This window comes from Microcaecilia unicolor, chromosome 1, assembly GCF_901765095.1.
Source record: "Microcaecilia unicolor chromosome 1, aMicUni1.1, whole genome shotgun sequence".
Lineage (NCBI taxonomy): Eukaryota > Metazoa > Chordata > Amphibia > Gymnophiona > Siphonopidae > Microcaecilia > Microcaecilia unicolor.
In genome coordinates, this window is record NC_044031.1 from 765,383,565 (window position 1) to 765,406,573 (window position 23,009).

Below are 23,009 nucleotides of genomic sequence, written 5' to 3' on the forward strand. Positions count from 1 at the left end.
AAATTGGTCCCAGGTACATAGCTCTCTTACCTTGGGTGCTGAGCCCCCCCGAAACCCACACCCCACAACTATACACCACTATCATAGCCCTAAGGGGTGAAGGGGGGCACCTACATGTGGGTAGAGTGGGTTTCAAAGGCCTCCCATTTTCTACCACAAATGTAACAGGAGGGGGGGGGGGATGGGCCTGGGTCCGCCTGCCTGAAGTCCACTGCACCCACTAAAACTGCTCCAGGGACCTGTATACTGCTGTGATGGACCTGAGTATGACATCTGAGGCTGGTATAAAAAGTTTTTAAAGTTGTATTTTTGAGGGTGGGAGGGGGTTAGTGACCACTGGGGGAGTTAGGGGAGGTGATCCCTGATTCCCTCCAATGGTCATCTGGTCAGTTCGGGCACTTTTTTGGGACTTGGCCCTGAAAAAAAAGGGACCAAATAAAGTGGACCAAATTCTCGCCAGGGACGCCCTTCTTTTTTTTCCATTATCCGAGGGCGCCCATCTCTTAAGCACGCCCCGGCACACCCCTGTCCCGCCTTCGCTACCCTTCTGATACGCCCCCCGGGAACTTTGGCTGTCCTGGCAATGGAAAGCAGTTGGGGACGCCCAAAATCGGCTTTTGATTATGCCGATTTGGGCGCCTCAGAGAGAAGGACGCACATCTCCCGATTTGTGTTGAAAGATGGGCACCCTTCTCTTTCGAAAATGAGCTGGTTAGCCTGCCTGCTGGAAATGTTTGGAAGCTGCTACATCTGCCAGAGGAGAGGTTACAATGCACTGACTGGAAGGGTGACTGACGTTTTGCATCCGTAAAGAACTGAAACTGAACAGTATATTTCCAGAGGTTGGGATGTAAAGTGTACAATTGCACCCAGGGTGTCTAAACCTCTGAACACAACTGTGATATTTTGCTATGAAACGTGGCAGACTTGGCACATCAGAAAAAAGTGAGGCCAGAAACTAATTCAAGGAGTGGGCGAAAGGGAAAGCTCTGCTTTAAGCCTGACAAATCCATGTGGATAAAACAATAATCTCATGAAAAGTGTGCTTTTTTTTTTTTCTTTTTCATTACACTTCCCATCTCTTCGGAAGCTTAGGTGTAGCAAAACAGACGCTGAGGCTGGCATCTCCCTCCAATCCCTTTCCCCAGACTCATGTACTTTCTGCTGTTCACTGGGATGTTCATCTCTTTTCCGAACTACAATGGAAACTAGCACAAAATGAAATTCCACAACTTCCAACTGTTACATATTTTACATTCAAAGTAGGGGCTGCAATTATTTTATTTTAATTACTACGAAAATCCAGCTCTCCCTCGATACAACAGACCCTGTTTGCAAAAAGCAGACTAAAGTCCAAAATACTGGCTCTTAACGGAAAATGTGTGTTAACATTGCAGCTGGATATTTATTTCCCAACTAGCCGTTAAGCCCGTTAAAACGGGCTATTGGGTCGCCGCTGGCCCCTCCCCCCCACGTTCGCCACTACCTTCCCCCCCCCCCCCGCGTCGCCGCCCCGTTTCTTCGCTATTCAGCTGAGCTCCCGTCGGCCTTCCTTCTCTGCCTGTGTCCCGCCCTCGTGTGACGTAACGTCGGCGAGGGTGGGACACAGGCAGGGAAGGAAGGCCAACGGCAGCTCAGCTGCTCTGGAGATGTAAGTTGAATAGCGAAGAGACGGGCCGGGTGGAGGGGTGGCGGCGGTGACTCCGTTGGGGGTGGGGGTGTGTGTGCCAGTGGCGGTGACCTCAGGGGAGGAGGGGGAGCGGTGGCGACCTTGGCAGTTCCCTCCCCTTCGCGCAGTTTCCCTCTCTGTCCTGCCCCCCCGTCATCACGTATTGACGCAGGGGCGGGACACAGAGGGAAGTCTACTGCGCATTTGCGAGTGAGTATGGTCACTCGCCGTTTATGTTTGATAGCTGTTCCTGTCACATCAATCAGAATTTAAACCGGGGGGGGGGGGGGGGGGGGGACAAGTGGGTTGACTTTTTACACAGTGACATTTTCACCACAGGTTCTGCAGAGCTGAACTAAGCAGAAGGTCACATCTTGGGGCCTGCGACTATTCCAACAGGAAGTCTTCACAGATTAAGCCCAGCAAATGAGGAACAGTTCTTTGTTAAATGCTCAAGACTCGGACTCCTCATCTTCCATCTCCTCTTGATCCTGCTCGTATCTGCTGGTGCTCAGCTGTAACTCGGTCAGATTAATAGTTGCCTCATTATCCACCTGTAGCATTGCCTGGAGTAAGAACAAAAAAAAAATCATTTTAAAGTGTCAGCCATAAGACATAAATATTAAAGCCTTGGACCTCTGGAACACTACTAACACTATTTATTTCTAAAGCACTACTAGACATACGCAGCACTGTACACTTGAACATGAAGAGACAGTCCCTGCTCAACAGAGCTTACAATCTAAATAGGACAGACAAACAGGACAAACAAGAGATAAGGACAAAGAGTAACAAGATTCCGGAATCCCAAAGAGTAGCAACATTCCGGAATCCCAAAGACTACTACTACTTATCATTTCTAAAGCGCTACTAGACGTACGCAGCGCTGTACACTTGAACATGAAGAGACAGTCCCTGCTCCACAGAGCTTACAATCTAATTAAGACAAACAGGACAAATAAGGGATAAGGGAATATTAAAGTGAGGATGATAAAATAAGGGTTCTTAACAAGGGTTAGGAGTTAAAAGCAGCATCAAAAAGGTGGGCTTTTAGCTTAGATTTGAAGATGGCCAGAGATGGAGCTTGACGTATTCCAGGCATATGGTGCAGCAAGATAAAAGGAACGGAGTCTGGAGTTAGCAGTGGAGGAGAAGGGTGTAGATAAGAGAGATTTACCCAGTGAACGGAGTTCCCGGGGAGGAATGTAGGGAGAGATGAGAGTGGAGAGGTACTGAGGAGCTGCAGAGTGAATGCACTTATAGGTCAATAAGAGGAGTTTGAACTGTATGCGGAAACGGATAGGAAGCCAGTGAAGTGACTTGAGGAGAGGGCTAATATGAGCATAACGACACTGGCGGAATATTAGTCGTGCAGCAGAATTTTGAACAGATTGAAGAGGAGAGCGATGGCTAAGTGGGAGACCCGTGAGAAGCAAGTTGCAATAGTCTAAGCGAGAGGTGATAAGAGTGTAGATGAGGGTTCTGGTAGTGTGCTCAGAAAGGAAAGGGTGACACCAAACACTCCCTAGGGGATTCTTGGCACAGTCCTTGCATCATCTTTCACTACTGTCCCTCTCTTTTCAGAGATAAGGTCTGCAGAAACAGACACAATACTTCAGACGAGGTCTCACCAGAGACTTATACCGAGGGGTTCTTACCTCCTCTGTTCTACTTGTGATGCACCTCACTATGCCCCTTTGGCTTTTGCCACTGCCTGGTAGCAATGTTTGCTTCCTTGAGATCCATGTTGGGGGCACGGTGCTCTGGAGACCATTCCTATGGAGGCTCACCTGTGTTTTCACATGGGGGAAATGCTGCATCCTCAATCCCCAGGAGCACAGGAACTAGGGGGTGCTCTTATGTGCCACACATTTATACAGACTGACTAAAGGGGTAGAATTCAAATAAAACAAACCACTTGTGGCTTGGGGAAGACATAAGTACATAAGTAATGCCATACTGAGAAAAGACCAAGGGTCCATCGAGCCCAGCATCTTGTCCACGACAGCGGCCAATCCAGGCCAAGGGCACCTGGCAAGCTTCCCAAAAGTACAAACATTCTATACATGTTATTTCTGGGATTTTGGATTTTTCCAAGTCCGTTTAGTAGCGGTTTATGGACTTGTCCTTTAGGAAACCGTCCAACCCCTTTTTAAACTCTGCTAAGCTAACCGCCTTCACCACATTTTCCGGCAATGAATTCCAGAGTTTAATTACACGTTGGGTGAAGAAAAATTTTCTCCGATTTGTTTTAAATTTACTGCACTGTAGTTTCATCGCATGCCCCCTAGTCCTAGTATTTTTGGAAAGCGTGAACAGACGCTTCACATCCACCTGTTCCACTCCACTCATTATTTTATATACCTCTATCATGTCTCCCCTCAGCCGTCTCTTCTCCAAGCTGAATAGCCCTAGCCTCCTTAGTCTTTCTTCATAGGGAAGACAGTCCCTTGTAAAGCAGACCGAGTGAAATCACGGTGCTCTACAGAGCATGCTCTATGCCTGCTTTAAATTCATAAGAAGACAAGAGCTGCCATACCGAGGTTTATGAGAAATGCTGCTGCTTCTTACTCCCCACTCACCCCACAGCGACAGGAGTGAGCATGGCTTCCAGTCTTCTCCAAAGTCAGAGCGGCTTCGTGAATTTGTATAATCCACTTTTACAGTTCAGGTCTGAAGTTTTGCATTTCCTCAAGGATCAACAGTTACAGGAAATGTTAGTTGAAGTTAAAGTTACTGCCACACTTTCACACAAGGATACTGTTATTTTTGTTGAACAAATAATCAACATAACCTTTTGAATAACTCAGACAAAAGGATCTCTCTCATCAGCGTTTAAATTAGAATCTAATCACATTTTGAGTACAAACCGTGATAAACGGGGTTCACAAATGCATTCTTCATACTGGTTTCTCAAACATGAAAGACTACGAGAAGCTGGAAATGCCAGCGACTGGTTTGTTTTTCACATACCCTCAAGGATGGCTCTGCTCACCTGCACTCAGTGGCCAGCAGCAGCCCTGACATAGAAGCTCCAGCACCCTCTTCCTGCTAACACTAACACCCTTTCCCTTTAACTACTACTACTACTATTAGCATTTCTATTGCGCTACAAGGCATATGCAGCGCTGCACAAACATAGAAGAAAGACAGTCCCTGCTCAAAGAGCTTACAATCTAATGGACAAAAAATAAAGTAAGCAAATCAAATCAATTAATGTGAACGGGAAGGAAGAGAGGAGGGTAGGTGGAGGCGAGTGGTTACAAGTGGTTACGAGTCAAAAGCAATGTTAAAGAGGTGGGCTTTCAGTCTAGATTTAAAGGTGGCCAAGGATGGGGCAAGACGTAGGGGCTCAGGAAGTTTATTCCAGGCGTAGGGTGCAGCGAGACAGAAGGCGCGAAGTCTGGAGTTGGCAGTAGTGGAGAAGGGAACAGATAAGAAGGATTTATCCATGGAGCGGAGTGCACGGGAAGGGGTGTAGGGAAGGACGAGTGTGGAGAGATACTGGGGAGCAGCAGAGTGAGTACATTTATAGGTTAGTAGAAGAAGTTTGAACAGGATGCGAAAACGGATAGGGAGCCAGTGAAGGGACTTGAGGAGAGGGGTAGTATGAGTAAAGCGACCCTGGCGGAAGATGAGACGGGCAGCAGAGTTTTGAACCGACTGGAGAGGGGAGAGGTGACTAAGTGGGAGGCCAGCAAGAAGCAGATTGCAGTAGTCTAAACGAGAGGTGACAAGGGTGTGGATGAGGGTTTTGGTAGAGTGCTCGGAAAGAAAGGGGTGGATTTTACGGATGTTGTAAAGAAAGAAACGACAGGTCTTAACCACGGAGAATCCCCAAAAATGTTCAATAAAACGAGCGTGGTTTACTTCTCACCAGCTCTTAATCGCCAGTACTGCCGTTTTAACCATCTTTATTTTTTGGCGCCTTTACAGATACCATCAATATTATAGCAGGGTATTGCCTTGGTGTACTTAAGGTAAGAGCCACATCTTCAGAACACTCATTTTGTCATGTTTATACCCTCACTGTGCCAGCACCAATAAGATACATTTAGTTCATGTTGTTTATAGCACCTTCCCTATTTTTACATATTATTGGTGGTCACTTTTGATTTTGTCAGTTTTTCCACATTTCTCCCTTTTTTCCGTGCATTTGCCACTTTTAAAAAGATGTTATGTAATGTACACACTATTAGCTGTATTTAGCTTTTTTTTTTTTCCATGCATCTCTGTTCGTGTCATTCTTATGTGCACTTGTCCAGCACTGTCTTACCAATCCTGTCATATGTACGTTTCAAGACAATCACCACACTTAACAATTAGCACGTTCTCTTCATTAAATATCCTCCAGAATTATACATGGTTTTAGTTTTTTTAAATATATTTTTTTTACTTTTATGGAACTCTCACTTCTGTTCCCCCTTTTTACACATGATGAAAACACATTTTTCCTTTTCTCAGTAATACTCTATGAATGTTTTAGTTTTAACTTACATTGTTCGTGTTCTCATCTCTATATGTATATTATCTGATAGATATGAAATCACAATCATTAATATTTCTCTCTATTATACATAAGTATTGCCATACTGGGACAGATCAAAGGTCCATCAAGCCCAGCATCCTGTTTCCAACAGTGGCCAATCTAGGTCACAAATACCCGGCAAGATCCCAAAAATGTACAAAACATTTTATACTGCTTATCCCAGAAATAGTGGATTTTCCCCAAGTCCATTTAATAACAGTCTACAGGCTTTTCCTTTAGGAAGCCGTCCCAACCTTTTTAAAACTCCGCTAAGCTAACCGCCTTTACCACATTTCTGGCAACGAATTCCAGAGTTTAATTACACGTTGCGTGAAGAAACATTTTCTCCGATTCGTTTTAAATTTACTACATTGTAGCTTCATCGCATGCCCCCTGGTGCTAATATTTTTGGAAAGCGTGAACAGACCCTTTCGAATCAGTCACTACTACATTTGGGTGCAGTAACAAAAAATACAGGTTAGTTCGCCTATTTTATCACTATTTGTATATGTTCATCTCTTTCTATTAAATCCATAAACATTATGTATATACTTCTTACTTACATATATGTATATTATATGTAATGTATACATTTATTTTTAAATTGTTTAATTTTGAATCTAATATTTTAACTATTTCTTTTGCTCCTTGTTTTTGCAATGTTTCTATTTATGATTGATACTTTGTTTATTGTGTTATGGTATAAGCCAATCATCAGACTTAAATGTGTAGCATGATGTTGTGTTGGATCAGATACATATATATACACCAATATATTTGTGCAGCTCTTAAAAATACAATGCAGCAGAACTGGCTTTCATTCCAAAAGCCCTCTTCCCTCTCCCTTTGCAGAATATTTACAAGACAAAGGTACTGCTGCAGTGGCAGGGACCTCACCTTGCCTTTTCTCATTCCTTAAACAAAAGAGCTTCCTCTGCCCTCCCACCTAAAAAGACTGAACAAAAGGTGGGTACCTGGACGCTCATCAGGACATCTCTGAAAACCAAAGACCCAAGAGACAGAGAGTCTGGAGAACCCATTGAAGACAAAGACTTCAGAGGGGAGACCATAAACAGGACATTTGCTTGTCAAAGGTATACCTGCCCCTCCCATCAGCTTTCAGACATGTGCAGAAAGGAAGGACTTATAATGTGGTCATGTGAACAGACTACATTAACCATAATGCCTTGCAAAATATCCAGGACATGCACACACCATGCTTCTCTGCTAACATTATAAAAGGCCTGGAAACAGCCCAGCTCGCCCTCTTGAAACCTGCCTCCTCTTGGAACCTGCCTCCTCTTGGGACCTGCTGCTCTCTTTGGGGTCTGCTGACGCCTTGCCCCTCAACATGTGCTCATCAATCAGCTGGACCACAGCATGCTTGTAACAAGGACTTGTAAGTTAACCTACCTGCTACTTTGTTCTATTTTATGCACAGATTACCTGTAAAGATCTCTTAAAAACCTACCTCTCGTGTGCAATTGTATATTAAATCACTATTATTGAAGCTAAAAATACGGTCTCTTTGTGTTGAGTATATTGAAGCTATATATATTTAATTTATTTAATTTATTGCAATTATCACCTTTGGTGATTGGTGGAGAAATTAATAACAATTGTATTTATAGTTGTGCACATATATGTTGATATATTTGTTTGTAAATTTTAGACTCGGGCAGGGCAGTATTGCCGAAACACAGTGCCGTGTTGAGTCCATTCAATTAAGATGACATATGATAATGATACAAAAACAGAAGAAACAAATTTTCGCAAGGGTATAGAAGGTAGAACAAACAGCGACGAGGACTAAAAAAATAAAAGACGCTCCAGGTAAAAATGAAAAAATTGAAAATTTGATTGATGAATACGACTTGGCACAGCTGTATTTCAGCTCAATGGGCCTGCATCAGGAGTCTTGTGTGTCCTAAAATTCACTCGCTGTCTTCGTTGTCCGGTAAATGATGTGGAGATGGAGCTGTTGCGTCTTTGTGCCTCAGTACGGAGTAATGTGTTAGGTGGTGAGAGTCTGATAGGTACGGACGGGGAGAGGGATCTTGGGGTGATAGTAACTGAGGATTTGAAGGCGATGAAACAGTGTGACAAGGCGGTGGCCGTAGCTAGAAGGTTGTTAGGCTGTATAGAGAGAGGTGTGACCAGCAGAAGAAAGGGGGTGTTGATGCCCCTGTATAAGTCGTTGGTGAGGCCTCACCTGGAGTATTGTGTTCAGTTTTGGAGGCCGTATCTTGTTAAGGATGTAAAAAGAATCGAAGCAGTGCAAAGAAAAGCTACGAGAATGGTATGGGATTTGCGTTACAGGACATATGAGGAGAGACTTGCTGAACTAAACATGTATACTCTGGAGGAAAGGAGAAACAGGGGTGATATGATACAGACGTTCAAATATTTGAAAGGTATTAATCCGCAAACGAACCTTTTCCGGAGATGCGAAGGTGGTAGAACGAGAGGACATGAAATGAGATTGAAGGGGGGCAGACTCAAGAAAAATGTCAGGAAGTATTTTTTCACGGAGAGAGAAGTGGATGCTTGGAATGCCCTTCCGCGGGAGGTGGTGGAAATGAAAACGGTAACGGAATTCAAACATGTGTGGGATAAGCATAAAGGAATCCTTTGCAGAAGGAATGGATCCTCAGGAGCTTAGTCGAGATCGGGAGGCGGGTCTGGTGGTTGGGAGGCGGGGATAGTGATGGGCAGACTTATACGGTCTGTGCCAGAGCTGGTGGTGGGAGGCAGGACTGGTGGTTGGGAGGCAGGGATAGTGCTGGGCAGACTTATACGGTCTATGCCCTGAAAAGCACAGGTACAAATCAAAGTAGGGTATACACAAAAAGTAGCACATATGAGTTGTCTTGTTGGGCAGACTGGATAGACCGTGCAGGTCTTTTTCTGCCGTCATCTACTATGTTACTATGTTACTACTATGTAATGCTCTTTGGAGTCTTTCAAATCTTGACAATAAACCCGGAATCGGGATTTGAGAGACTCACGATGTTTGAGTCCATTCAATTGTTCATAGAATAACGCCAATTAAAATTTTCTTCATTTCCTGGGCTTCACTGGAAGAAGTTTTGTTAGTCACGCTACTCCCTCTTTTACCTTATCTTGATCGCAGTGGATCCTGTTTCTCCATTTCGGTAGTTAATTTCCAATAAAAACAATGAAAATGCAGCCACCTGTGGGGCCAGGGGAATGCAGATCCCAGGATTGTGACCCAGTTCAGGTTACATCAAACAATGCTTTGGAAAAATTAGACCTTTTACTAGACTAAGTCAGAACGGGCCTGACTACACCACCCACACCCCACTTGGATTCTCCCTTACCAAGGGTCCATCGAGCCCAGCATCCTGTCCATGACAGCGGCCAATCCAGGTCAAGGGCACCTGGCGAGCTTCCCAAACGTACAAACATTCTATACGTGTTATTCCTGGAATTGTGGATTTTTCCCAAGTCCATTTAGTAGTGGTTTATGGACTTGTCCTTTAGGAAACCGTCTAACCCCTTTTTAAACTCTGCCAAGCTAACCGCCTTCAACACGTTCTCCGGCATTTGGAAAGCATGAACAGATGCCTCACATCCACCTACATAAGTACATAAGTAGTGCCATACTGGGAAAGACCAAAGGTCCATCTAGCCCAGCATCCTGTCACCGACAGTGGCCAATCCAGGTCAAGGGCACCTGGCACGCTCCCCAAACGTAAAAACATTCCAGACAAGTTATACCTAAAAATGCGGAATTTTTCCAAGTCCATTTAATAGCGGTCTATGGACTTGTCCTTTAGGAATCTATCTAACCCCTTTTTAAACTCCGTCAAGCTAACCGCCCGTACCACGTTCTCCGGCAACGAATTCCAGAGTCTAATTACACGTTGGGTGAAGAAAAATTTTCTCCGATTCGTTTTAAATTTACCACACTGTAGCTTCAACTCATGCCCTCTAGTCCTAGTATTTTTGGATAGCGTGAACAGTCGCTTCACATCCACCCGATCCATTCCACTCATTATTTTATACACTTCTATCATATCTCCCCTCAGCCGTCTCTTCTCCAAGCTGAAAAGCCCTAGCCTTCTCAGCCTCTCTTCGTAGGAAAGTCGTCCCATCCCCACTATCATTTTCGTCGCCCTTCGCTGTACCTTTTCCAATTCTACTATATCTTTTTTGAGATACGGAGACCAGTACTGAACACAATACTCCAGGTGCGGTCGCACCATGGAGCGATACAACGGCATTATAACATCCGCACACCTGGACTCCATACCCTTCCTAATAACACCCAACATTCTATTCGCTTTCCTAGCCGCAGCAGCACACTGAGCAGAAGGTTTCAGCGTATCATCGACGACGACACCCAGATCCCTTTCTTGATCCGTAACTCCTAACGCGGAACCTTGCAAGACGTAGCTATAATTCGGGTTCCTCTTACCCACATGCATCACTTTGCACTTGTCAACATTGAACTTCATCTGCCACTTGCACGCCCATTCTCCCAGTCTCGCAAGGTCCTCCTGTAATCGTTCACATTCCTCCTGCGACTTGACGACCCTGAATAATTTTGTGTCATCGGCGAATTTAATTACCTCACTAGTTATTCCCATCTCTAGGTCATTTATAAATACATTAAAAAGCAACGGACCCAGCACAGACCCCTGCGGGACCCCACTAACTATCCTCCTCCACTGAGAATACTGGCCACGCAATCCTACTCTCTGCTTCCTATCTTTCAACCAGTTCTTAATCCATAATAATACCCTACCTCCGATTCCATGACTCTGCAATTTCTTCAGGAGTCTTTCGTGCGGCACTTTGTCAAACGCCTTCTGAAAATCCAGATATACAATATCAACCGGCTCCCCATTGTCCACATGTTTGCTTACCCCCTCAAAAAAATGCATTAGATTGGTGAGGCAAGACTTCCCTTCACTAAATCCGTGCTGACTTTGTCTCATCAGTCCATGTTTTTGTATATGCTCTGCAATTTTATTCTTAATAATAGCCTCCACCATCTGCCCGGCACCGACGTCAGACTCACCGGTCTATAATTTCCCGGATCTCCTCTGGAACCCTTCTTAAAAATCGGAGTAACATTGGCTACCCTCCAGTCTTCCGGTACTACACTCGATTTTAGGGACAGATTGCATATTTCTAACAGTAGCTCCGCAAGTTCATTTTTTAGTTCTATTAATACTCTGGGATGAATACCATCAGGTCCCGGTGATTTACTACTCTTCAGCTTGCTGAACTGACCCATTACATCCTCCAAGGTTACAGAGAATTTGTTTAGTTTCTCCGACTCCCCCGCTTCAAATATTCTTTCCGGCACCGGTGTCCCCCCCCAAATCCTCCTCGGTGAAGACCGAAGCAAAGAATTCATTTAATTTCTCCGCTACGGCTTTGTCCTCCTTGATCGCCCCTTTAACACCATTTTCGTCCAGCGTCCCAACCGACTCTTTGGCCGGTTCCACTCCACTCATGTGTCGGAACAAAATCCATGTCTGGGTGCACTATTTACACCAAGAAGTGGATTATGGCCAATTAACGCGCACTCAAAAATGTGGAAAGATGGAGGAAAGCCTCATAGGTTTTCATGCAAAGGCAGCAACCTACTGCCCAAATAGCAGAAGCAAATCAAGGTCGGGCATACACATAAAGTAGCACATATGAGTTTATCACCACCTCACCCTGATTCGGAATGTCGTCTTTCTATAATTGTTTGCTTAGTTCTTTTTTGTTATCCTTGATATCTATGTAACACCAATTGTATCGTTTACCTGGAATGCCATAACAGGTCTTTGTAAGACACATTGAGCCTGCAAATAGGTAGGAAAATGTGGGATACAAGTGCAATAAATAAATCTTGTTGGGCAGACTGGATGGACCCTACAGGTCTTTCTCTGCCGTCATCTACTATGTTACTATGCTATTACAAAGGAGCTAATGTGTTGCCACCATTATGGACCAACTGTGAATAGCACTGAACTGAATTTAAGTATAAAGTGTGCGTACACAGGCTTGGAGTAATAGAGTCAAAGCGCTGAGCCCCTGTCAAAAAGTCCAGCTGCAGCAACTGCAAACTTTTGTAGAGGATCGAAGCCCAAGAGAAATTACTGGGGGCTCTGATATTTTAACAAGCTCCAAAAATGGGGCCACGCACGAGTACATTTACTGCCTGCTTGCCCTAGGTTCTGATTTTTCTCCCACTTGTTAGTGGCTGAAAGTATTTCTACTTAACGCAGATAATGGCTTTTACTATTTAATGCAGGCGTGGGCAACCTCAGTCCTTGAGGGCCGCAACTAAGTCAGGTTTTCCACAATGAACATGCATGACATCTATCTGCATACAATGGAGGCAGTACATGCAAACAGAACTGATGCGAGGTGGCCCACACCTGCTCTAAGGCATCATTTAAAGCAGTGGTCCTGAACCCTATCCTCAGGGACAACCTGGCCACTTGGGTTTTCAGGATTTCCGCAACAAAGATGCAAGAGATCTAGTCGCATGCACTGCCTTCTTGGTATGCAAATCTCATACATTGTAGAAATCCTGAAACCACAACTGGCCTGGTGGTCCCCAAGGACTGGGTTGAAAACCACTGATTTAAAGTCTACAACTAGACCAAAGAACCACTTACCTTCTGAGCCTCCTCTTCAGCTGAGCAAGGAATTGGCCCATTTGTCTCTCTTGTTCTGATCATCGACTGAAGTGCCATTTCTTCTACCTACAGACATGTGGGCGAGAACACAAGATCCATCAAGCCCAGCATCCTGTTGCCAACAATGGCCAATCCAGGTTCCAAGTACCTGGCAAGATCCCAAAACAGTAAAACAGATTTTACGTTGCTTATCCTACAAATAAGCAGTGGATTATCCCAAAAAGAAATGGCTTATGGACTTTTAGGAAATTATCCAAAACTTTTTAAAACCCTGCTAAGTTAACTGCTTTTACCACACTCTGGCAACAAATTCCAGAGTTTAATGGCACATTGAGTGAAAAAAAAAAATATTTTCTCCGGTTTGTTTTAAATTTCCTACTTAGTAGCTTCATTATGTGCACCTTAGTCCTAGTACTTTTGGAAAGAGTAAACAAGCGATTTACATCTACCCATTCCACTCCACTCAGTATTTCACAGAACTCTGTCAAAGCACATCCTTCCCAGTCATTCCTGCATAACGACAACAGTGTAACTAGAAAAGCCTTGTACACAGGGCAAGCTTAAGGCACAGGCAAACTAGGCACACGCCCTGAGGAGGCCAAGTCAGCTATGCTTTAACTCAGCTCTTCCTGGGCCCTGAGCAGGAAACAGACCATGTTGTCATTTGTGGCCTGCTATGCAGGTTCATTCAGAATAAGAGGTGGAACCACCACCCACGCATAGATATTCCTCCAAAGTCGGCAGGCCGGTGGCATCTGAGAAGAAGTGGCAGCGATGGTTGTCACTGGTGTACCAAGGGGGGGTGGTGGGGGCGGTCCGCTCCGGGTGCATGCCACTGGGGGGTGCCGCGGCGCGCGCCTGCTCCTCTGAGTTCGCTAAACTTCGTTCGTTCGCTGCAGCTCCCTCTGCCCCGGAACAGGAAGTAACCTGTTCCGGGGCAGAGAGAGCTGCAGCGAACAAACGAAGTTTAGCGAACTTGGAGGAGCAGGCGTGCACCCGGGGGGGGGGGGTGTCATTTTGCCAGAGGGGGGGAGGTGTCATCTAGCAGGGAGGGGGGGGGGCGCATCGGCGCTCCGCCCCAGATGCCATCCAGGCCAGGAACGCCACTGATGGTTGTTGCTATGTATTGTTAACCTCTAGTGTTTTTAAGCTCAGGTTGGCCCACTCAAGTGTGCAACCTTCAAAATAAAAATCAAAGCACCCACATGTGCAGGAATCAGTGAGCAAATGAGTGGAGGAGTGGCCTAGTGGTTAGGGTGGTGGACTTTGGTCCTGGGGAACTGAGGAACTGAGTTCGATTCCTGGCACAGGCAGCTCCTTGTGACTTTGGGTAAGTCACTTAACCCTCCATTGCCTGCTGCATTGAGCCTGCCATGAGTGGGAAAGCGCGGGGTACAAATGTAACAAAAAGAAAACAAAACAACCAAACAGGCACTGGGAATCTGAGAGGCTGCGGAGAATGGTCGCTATAAAGAGGGCCAGTGCTGGCTACGGTCTGGAGGTATTTTGAACCCCAACTTAATTTGACAGGATGCAATTGCTGACCTGCAATGGGAGCTCTGTGTAGACAGCAGGAAAATGTAGCCGCACTAACGCCGATGTCTCTCCGTGACAACAGCCTGTAGATAAGCTACTTTGTTTACTTCTTGAAAACACTGTTGCACAAACCCATGGCAGAAACAGCCTTCCTTCAACACTCCATGTCACAGCTACAGCTGAAGCGTGAGCAAGTTGGGTCGGGGGTTCAGTGTGGCCGCATTTCCCTGCCGTGTACAAGGAACTCGTTCAGCCATCATCACGAACAGTGACTCCAAAGATGGAAGAAAATCGGATGTTTAGTACGGTCGCCTAAACAAACAAACAGGCAAGTTATTAAAGAACGATTGTCCAACCGCACTGTGGAGTCTTGACGAAGTATCCAGATAATAGTGTTTTGTAAAACTGCAAACTGATACCACGTTGCTTCTCTGAAATTCTTATCGTTTATTTATTTACTATAAATAAACCTCCCGCGGGAGGTGGTGGAGATGAAAACGGTAACGGAATTCAAACATGCTTGGGATATGCATAAAGGAATCCTGTGCAGAAGAAATGGATCCTCAGAGGCTTAGCTGAAATTGGGTGGTGGAGCAGGTAGGGGGAAGAGGGGTTGGTGGTTGGGAGGCGGGGAATCCTGCTGGGCAGACTTGTACGGTCTGTGCCCTGAATAAGGCAGGTACAAATCAAGGTAAGGTATACACATGTTTGTCTTGTTGATGGACCGTGCAGGTCTTTTTCTGCCGTCATCTACTATGTTACTATACCGTTTCTAATTGCATTCACAAAACAAAACGGTTTACATCTTAAAAATAACATATTATAGTGAGAAAAAGTGTAGATGGTTAACAGCTGCAGCTGTTCCTTGGAGATGGTGTACACTGACCCGGCCTGGAGAGCCAAACTTAGCAGCGGGATAGCAAAAGTCCATTTTGAAATTTTTGAGAGCTTGTAACCCGGAATCACCAGGGTTAAAGGTAACAAATAACCGAGAGGATTTCCTAAAATGCTCTGTATCTTGAAGATAGCGCTGCAAAGCAATTTTTATAGTCCAAAATTGGGGGTGCATTTCAATTAAAAATGTAATTGCGACACACAAAGGAATCCTGGTTAGAAGGAATGGATCCACGGAATCTTAGTGGAGATTGGGTGGCGATGCCGGTAATTGGGCAAAACCGGTGCTGGGCAGACTTCTATGGTCTACGCCCTGATCGTAACTGAATAGATATGGATGGGTTGGAGTGTAAATTTTAAGGGGTTTCGACGTTAGCTCCAGAACTTAGTACAAGAACAGTGATGGACAGAGTTCTACAGTCTGTGCCCTGAGAATGGAAAGGACAAATCAAACTCGGGTATAAAGTATCACATACCATGTAAAATGAGTTTATTTTGTTGGGCAGACTGGATGGACAGTTCAGGTCTTTATCTGCCATCGTTTACTATGTTACTATATGTTACTATGTTACTCTTTGAAGTTCTAAATGGAATGTTACTACTAATTGGGATTCCAGAATCTTCAGAACTTTTAGTACAAGAAGAGTGCTGGGCAGACTTCTACGGTCTGTGCCCTGAGAAAGGCAAGGACAAATCAAACTCAGGTATAAAGTATCACATACCATGTAAAATGAGTTTATCTTGTTGGGCAGACTGGATGGACCGTTCAGGTCTTTATCTGCCGTCATTTACTATGTTACTCTTTGGGGTTTTACATGGAATGTTGCTACTAAATGGGATTCCGGAATCTTGTAACTCTTTAGGATTCCAGAATCTTCAGAACCTTTAGTACAACAGTGCTGGGCAGACTTCTACGGTCTGTGCCCTGAGAATGGCAAGGACAAATCAAACTCGGGTATAAAGTATCACATACCATGTAAAATGAGTTTATCTTGTTGGGCGGACTGGATGGACCTTACAGGTCTTTTATCTGTCGTCATTTACTATGTAATTGTATGTTATTTTCCCCCCCACCCCTGCCATGCAGGTTCTTGGGACTCTGAGCAGTGGAAGATTAAGTGTCTTGCCCAAACTGGGCAAATACCTTGATGGTACTATGTAAGCCACATTGAGCCTGCAAATAGGTGGGAAAATGTGGGGTACAAATGCAACAAATAAATAAAATAAAGTCACAAGGAACTGCAGTATGGGGGAAAAGAATAAATAGCATACCTTAAATCGCACAATTTCAAACTGTCCTATCCACTCCCCTATCCACACCCATCCTGTTAGAATATCAATGATATGCTTTGATGTCCCCATGCATACTTCCTACCCACCCCCCTCCTCCCACCCTGTCAGACTGTCATAGTAATGCTTGAATGTTTTCACTTATATACACTGTCAGCTAGCACATTTGCTTATTTCCGATCTGAGGAAGAAGGGCAACCTTCGAAAGCTAATCAAGAAATGTATTAAGTTATGTCCAATAAAAAAGGCAACCTTCGAAAGCTAATCAAGAAATGTACTAAGTTATGTCCAATAAAAAAGGTATCATCTTATTTTCTTTTCCATGTTTTATTTTGTTTGATTTCTATAGATTCTACATGGAATGTTGCTATTCCACTAGCAACATTCCATGTAGAATCTCCAATAGTAGCAACATTCCATGTAGAATCTCCAATGGTATCTATTTTACTGTCATAGTAATGCTTGAATGTTTTCACTTATATACACTGTCAGCTAGCACATTTGCTTGTTTCCGATCTGAGGAAGAAGGGCAACCTTCGAAAGCTAATCAAGAAATGTATTAAGTTATGTCCAATAAAAAAGGTATCATCATATTTTCTTTTCCATGTTTTATTTTGTTTGATTTCTATTGATAAACTGTAATTGGAATGCAGCCCTAAAAACATTAAAGAATAAAAAGTAATGAAAGGATAAGAAATACAAAATACAAGTTAAAGAATGTAAAACAGCCTCAGTTTTCACAGCCTACTTCAGAAATGCAGCTCTATAGATAAAGTGGTTCTTCTGCTTTGTGTGAATGTGGTTTGGGGAAAAATATTGGAAGAATGACGGTCTGATTCAGATGGAACTTTCAGACAACTTTTGGTACAAATTTTGAGTGTGTGCGAAGTGCTGGCCTGGTTGGGGAAGAACTGAGTACATGAAGAATAATGCACTGGAGCCTTACGTGTAGAAGTTATTAGAAAGAAGAATAAGGTCGTCCAAGTGAAATATTTAAGAGGCGCGTGTGCTAGAGACTCCAAGGAGAGAGGCATGGAACTGGCCTTTTTAATTGGTGCTTTTGTATTCATGAGGCTTTGCATGAACCTGGAGATCAAGGGACCGAGAGATACTGGTTTGCCACCTATGCGTTGTACCGTTTCTCTAATTCACAACTAGACAAACGAAGCAAATGAGATGAGATAGTACTTTTGCCCCATAATTATAGAATAGCACCACTTACGCACGTAACTCAATTACTTAAGTTTAACCCCCCCCCCCCCCAGCTGATTCAGTGTTTGTATTTATACCAAACGGCCAATGAGCAGGTGGGTGTACAAGTCTATGGATCCAGTGAGGTGCATCGCTGAGGTCTTTGGTTAAAGCGATCCGAATGCAGGTTATTTTGTATTGTTTTTCTACAAAGGGGAGCATGTAAATTATCTAGTGCTAGAGAATGACAAGGGGGCGGGGACAGATCGCCATTTTCTACTTTGAAGCCTATTAATGAACTGCACTGTTATTTATGTTTGAGTGATGTCTACAATGATATTTTGATTTTTTGGAAAAAGCAGCAAACATGCTGGCCACAACTAGCAAAATTTGCATAGGGGATCCTGTACATCCCGCTACCAGCACATCTTCTAAGAAGACAACTTCTATTGCAGGAGGGACTGTGCTTCATAGGGCATATTTCTCCCCTCTACGGCATATAGAACGGGTTGTATTTTGTACCCTACCCTCCTCCTTCCTGTACACATTAATTGATTTGCTTACTTTATTTTTTGTCTACATAGTAACATTGTAGATGGCGGCAGAAAAAGACCTGCAAGGTCCATCCAGTCTGCCCAACAAGACAAACAAACATATGTGTAAACCTTACCTTGATTTGTACCTGCCTTATTCAGGGCACAGACCGTACAAGTCTGCCCAGCAGTATTCCGCGCCTCCCAACCACCAGTCCCGCCTCCCATCACCGGCTCTGGCACAGACCGTATAAGTCTGCCCTCCCCTATCCTCGCCTCCCAACCACCAACCTCTCTTCCCCCACCTGCTCAGCCACCCAATTTTGGCTAAGCTTCTGAGGATCCATTCCTACTGCACAGGATTCCTTTATGCATATCCCACGCATGTTTGAATTCCGTTACCGTTTTCCTCTCCACCACCTCCCGCGGGAGGGCATTCCAAGCATCCACCACCCTCTCTGTGAAAAAATACTTCCTGACATCTTTCCTGAGTCTGCCCCCCTTCAATCTCATTTCATGTCCTCTCGTTCTACCGCCTTCCCATCTCCGGAAAAGATTTGTTTGCGGATTAATACCTTTCAAATATTTGAACGTCTGTATCATATCACCCCTGTTCCTCCTTTCCTCCAGGGTATACATGTTCAGGTCAGCAAGTCTCTCCTCATACATCTTGGAACGCAAATCCCATACCATTCTCGTAGCTTTTCTATTAGATTGTAAGCTCTTTGAGCAGGGACTGTCTTTCTTCTATGTTTGTACAGCGCTGCGTACGCCTTGTAGCGCTATAGAAGTGCTAAATAGTAGTAGTAGTAGTAGTATCCCTGGCCATTTTAACAGGGTGGATTAGGATTCCTTGGGGTAGTAGAAATCAGCTATTGTTGGGGTTGGAAGGGTAGAGGGTGGTGGTGGTGGGAGGGTTTATTATAGCTGCTCGTTGTTATTATTGTTTTCTATTTATAATTTATACACAACAGTTGCACAGCATATTGTTCCTTTTTATAGGTTAATAAAAACATTTAGTGGTTAGGGTGGTGGACTCTGGTCCTGGGGAACTGAGGAACTGAGTTTGATTCCCACTTCAGGCACAGGCAGCTCCTTGTGACTCTGGGCAAGTCACTTAACCCTCCATTGCCCCATGTAAGCCGCATTGAGCCTGCCATGAGTGGGAAAGCGCAGGGTACAAATGTAACAAAAATAAAATAGATACTATTGGACATTCTACATGGAATGTTGCTACTATTGGAGATTCTACACGGAATGTTGCTACTATTGGAGATTCTACATGGAATGTTGCTATTCCACTAGCAACATTCCATGTAGAAGCCTGCGCTGCCACATTGGTGATCTGCAAGGGCCGACTTCTACATGGAGTGTTGCTAGTGGAATATTCCATGCAGAATCTCAAATAGTAGCAACAGTGGAGGAGTGGCCTAGTGGTTAGTGTGGTGGACTTTGGTCCTGAGGAACTGAGTTCGATTCCCGGCACAGGCAGCTCCTTGTGACTCTGGGCAAGTCACTTAACCCTCCATTGCCCCATGTAAGCCGCATTGAGCCTGCCATGAGTGGGAAAGCGCAGGGTACAAATGTAACAAAAATAAAATAGATACTATTGGACATTCTACATGGAATGTTGCTACTATTGGAGATTCTACACGGAATGTTGCTACTATTGGAGATTCTACATGGAATGTTGCTATTCCACTAGCAACATTCCATGTAGAAGCCTGCGCTGCCACATTGGTGATCTGCAAGGGCCGACTTCTACATGGAGTGTTGCTAGTGGAATATTCCATGCAGAATCTCAAATAGTAGCAACAGTGGAGGAGTGGCCTAGTGGTTAGTGTGGTGGACTTTGGTCCTGAGGAACTGAGTTCGATTCCCACTTCAGGCACAGGTAGCTCCTTGTGACTCTGGGCAAGTCACTTAACCCTCCATTGCCCCATGTAAGCCGCATTGAGCCTGCCATGAGTGGGAAAGCGCAGGGTACAAATGTAACCAAAATAAAATAGATACTATTGGAGATTCTACATGGAATGTTGCTACTATTTGAGGTTCTACATGGAATGTTGCTACTATTGGAGATTCTACATGGAATGTTGCTAGTGGAATAGCAACATTCCATGTAGAATCTCAAATAGTAGCAACAGTGGAGGAGTGGCCTAGTGGTTAGGGTGGTGGACTTTGGTCCTGAGGAACTGAGTTCAATTCCCGGCACAGGCAGCTCCTTGTGACTCTGGGCAAGTCACTTAACCCTCCATTGTCCCATGTAAGCCGCATTGAGCCTGCCATGAGTGGGAAAGCGCAGGGTACAAATGTAACAAAAATCAATATATATAAAATCATAAGTGTTTGAGGCTTCTGCAGATGAGAACAGAACCCACGGGGAGGGAGACAGAATCCACGGGGATGGGGCAGGGACAAACTTTGTCCCCGTGTCATTCTATACCTAGTGTGTAACTAAGTTTGGCCATCTCAATTATTCTAGCAGGCCCTTTATAAATACTATCAGTTAAGCAACGCAAGGTGCCACATTTAAACTGCCACAGAGATGCTGTAAATGGTTGTACCTATCTTTAGATGTGTTTCTGCTAACACTAGTCTTCTATAATGGATCCGACGTGCAAATCTGACATTATAGAACTGGAGCTTAGTTCCTAATTTTTAGCGGACCATATAGAATTTTAATTGCACCTTACCTTAATTGCAGAGCCGGCAGATACAAATCAAGGTAAGGTATACACAAAAAGTAGCACACGTGAAATTATCTTGTTGGGCAGACTGGATAGATCGTGCAGGTCTTTTTCTGCCATCATCTACTATGTTATACTGGGCACAACAAAGGACTGCGACAATTTGTTTGGCACCAGTTCACAAAACGAGTGTGAAAAGCACTTTGACTGGTTATGATACTTGAAGGTTTCCTGGAAACCAAAAGAAGCTGAACATTTTGTGGAACAGACAACTTAGAGATTTGGTATTTATTAAATATCCATCTTATTAATGTTAAGAAAGTCAGAATGGGGGTACATTAGAAGATTTTTATTTTTTTATTTTTGTTACATTTGTACCCCACGCTTTCCCACCCATGGCAGGCTCACTGCTGCTTACTTGGGGCAATGGAGGGTTAAGTGACTTGCCCAGAGTCACAAGGCGCTGCCTGTGCCTGAAGTGGGAATCGAACTCAGTTCCTCAGTTCCCCAGGACCAAAGTCCACCACCCTAACCACTAGGCCACTCCTCCACTGTTGCTACTATTTGAGATTCTACATGGAATGTTGCTATTCCACTAGCAGCATTCCATGTAGAAGTCGGCCCTTGCAGATCACCAATGTGGCTGCGCAGGCTTCTGCAAGTCTGACGTCCTGCATGTACGTGCAGGATGTCAGACTCACAGAAACAGAAGCCTGCGCAGCCTTCTACATGGAATGTTGCTAGTGGAATAGCAACATTCCATGTAGAATCTCAAATAGTATCTATTTTATTTTTGTTACATTTGTACCCTACGCTTTCCCACTCACGGCAGGCTCAATGCAGCTTACATGGGGCAATGAAGGGTTAAGTGACTTGCCCAGAGTCACAAGGAGCTGCCTGTACCTGAAGTGGGAATCGAACACAGTTCCCCAGGACCAAAGTCCACCACCCTAACCACTAGGCCACTCCATCCCATTTACTCCTTGTTTATTTGTCCTATCAGGGTTGATTCTCAAAAAAACTAGATGATGATCTAATGCTACAGCTATCAATCACAGGAACTAAATCTAATAGGGCCAATAAAGCAATATGAGAATTAATTTTGCTTCCTCCCAAATGATCTTTCATATGTCTCCAGATATTAACAGAAAACACAGGAGAAGGAAGAGTAACCTGTTCTTCCAGAAGGATCAAGAAAGTGTTGTGAGATACTGTCAATGGTTTCCTAAAACAAAACAGTGGGCAACTGTATTGGTTTCTGAAGTGAACAGACGTGTAATGGAAATGCCTCAAGTCTTGAACAGAGCTAATGCAAATAAATTGTTGAGGGACCGCACGTGTGGTACTTGTGATTGAGCTTGTTCGCTATATGGTTGAGCTCACCAGGGTTGAAAGCAGCCTGTTTCTTGAAGAGATTTTTATGCATCCTCATGAGTACCTTCATTAGATCCACTGGGTAAAGAGAAGCTGAAGATCAGACACCCTCTTCTCCTGCAAATACCTACAATAAGCTCCCCCTAGTTGTATTTGCATAGAGTTCAAAGCAGATTACAGTAAGACTCTACACCACAATACATCTAGGATGTAACACATATGGGGCAACCCCAACCAAGCTAACAGCTATTCTATCTTACAGGAAAAGGTGAAATTAGGGGGAGAGCAGGCATCCCAACCCTGTTTTACAACTTCTTCTAGCATAAATGTAATTTTATTACAAAATGCTTGGATGAATGAATGTGGCTCAACTTCCCCATGAAAATGTCTCTTTATAAAATGTAGTCAAAATAATCAGAAATGCTGGAGCACTTTTTACCTTGAGCCTGTTAAGCTGGTCTTGCAGAGCCGCCTTCACTCGCAATAAAGTCTCTTCCTCCTTTTTCAGCTCCTGCAAGCGGCTGAGCATCCTCGGGGCTGGCTCTGAGCTCTACCTGCACTTGGAAAACACAGTAGAAGATACCAAGTCCCCTTCCCTGCTGAGCTCTGCCATTTCTCCCTTTAACCTCCAACTCC

The 23,009-nt window shown here is 44.4% G+C and overlaps 1 protein-coding gene across 1 annotated transcript; it reads right to left on the bottom strand.

The window, feature by feature from the left end:
• Positions 1-1,838: 1,838 nt before the first annotated feature.
• On the bottom strand, positions 1,839-23,009 carry SNAPC5 (small nuclear RNA activating complex polypeptide 5). Its single transcript, XM_030190461.1, has 3 exons — positions 22,813-23,009; positions 12,845-12,931; positions 1,839-2,235 (listed from the first exon to the last, which is right to left on the bottom strand). Exons 1-3 carry the CDS (start codon positions 22,900-22,902, stop codon positions 2,122-2,124), a joined length of 291 nt encoding a protein of 96 aa, XP_030046321.1. The 5' UTR covers positions 22,903-23,009; the 3' UTR covers positions 1,839-2,121.

Coding starts and splice junctions, on each gene's coding strand:
- SNAPC5 (XM_030190461.1), bottom strand. CDS start 22,902: ATGCTCAGCCGCTTGCAGGAGCTGAAAAAGGAGGAAGAGACTTTATTG. Junction 12,932..22,812: donor ACCAGCTTAACAGGCTCAAG/GTAAAAAGTGCT, acceptor ACATGTCTGTAG/GTAGAAGAAATGGCACTTCA. Junction 2,236..12,844: donor CTGAAGAGGAGGCTCAGAAG/GTAAGTGGTTCT, acceptor TTCTTACTCCAG/GCAATGCTACAGGTGGATAA.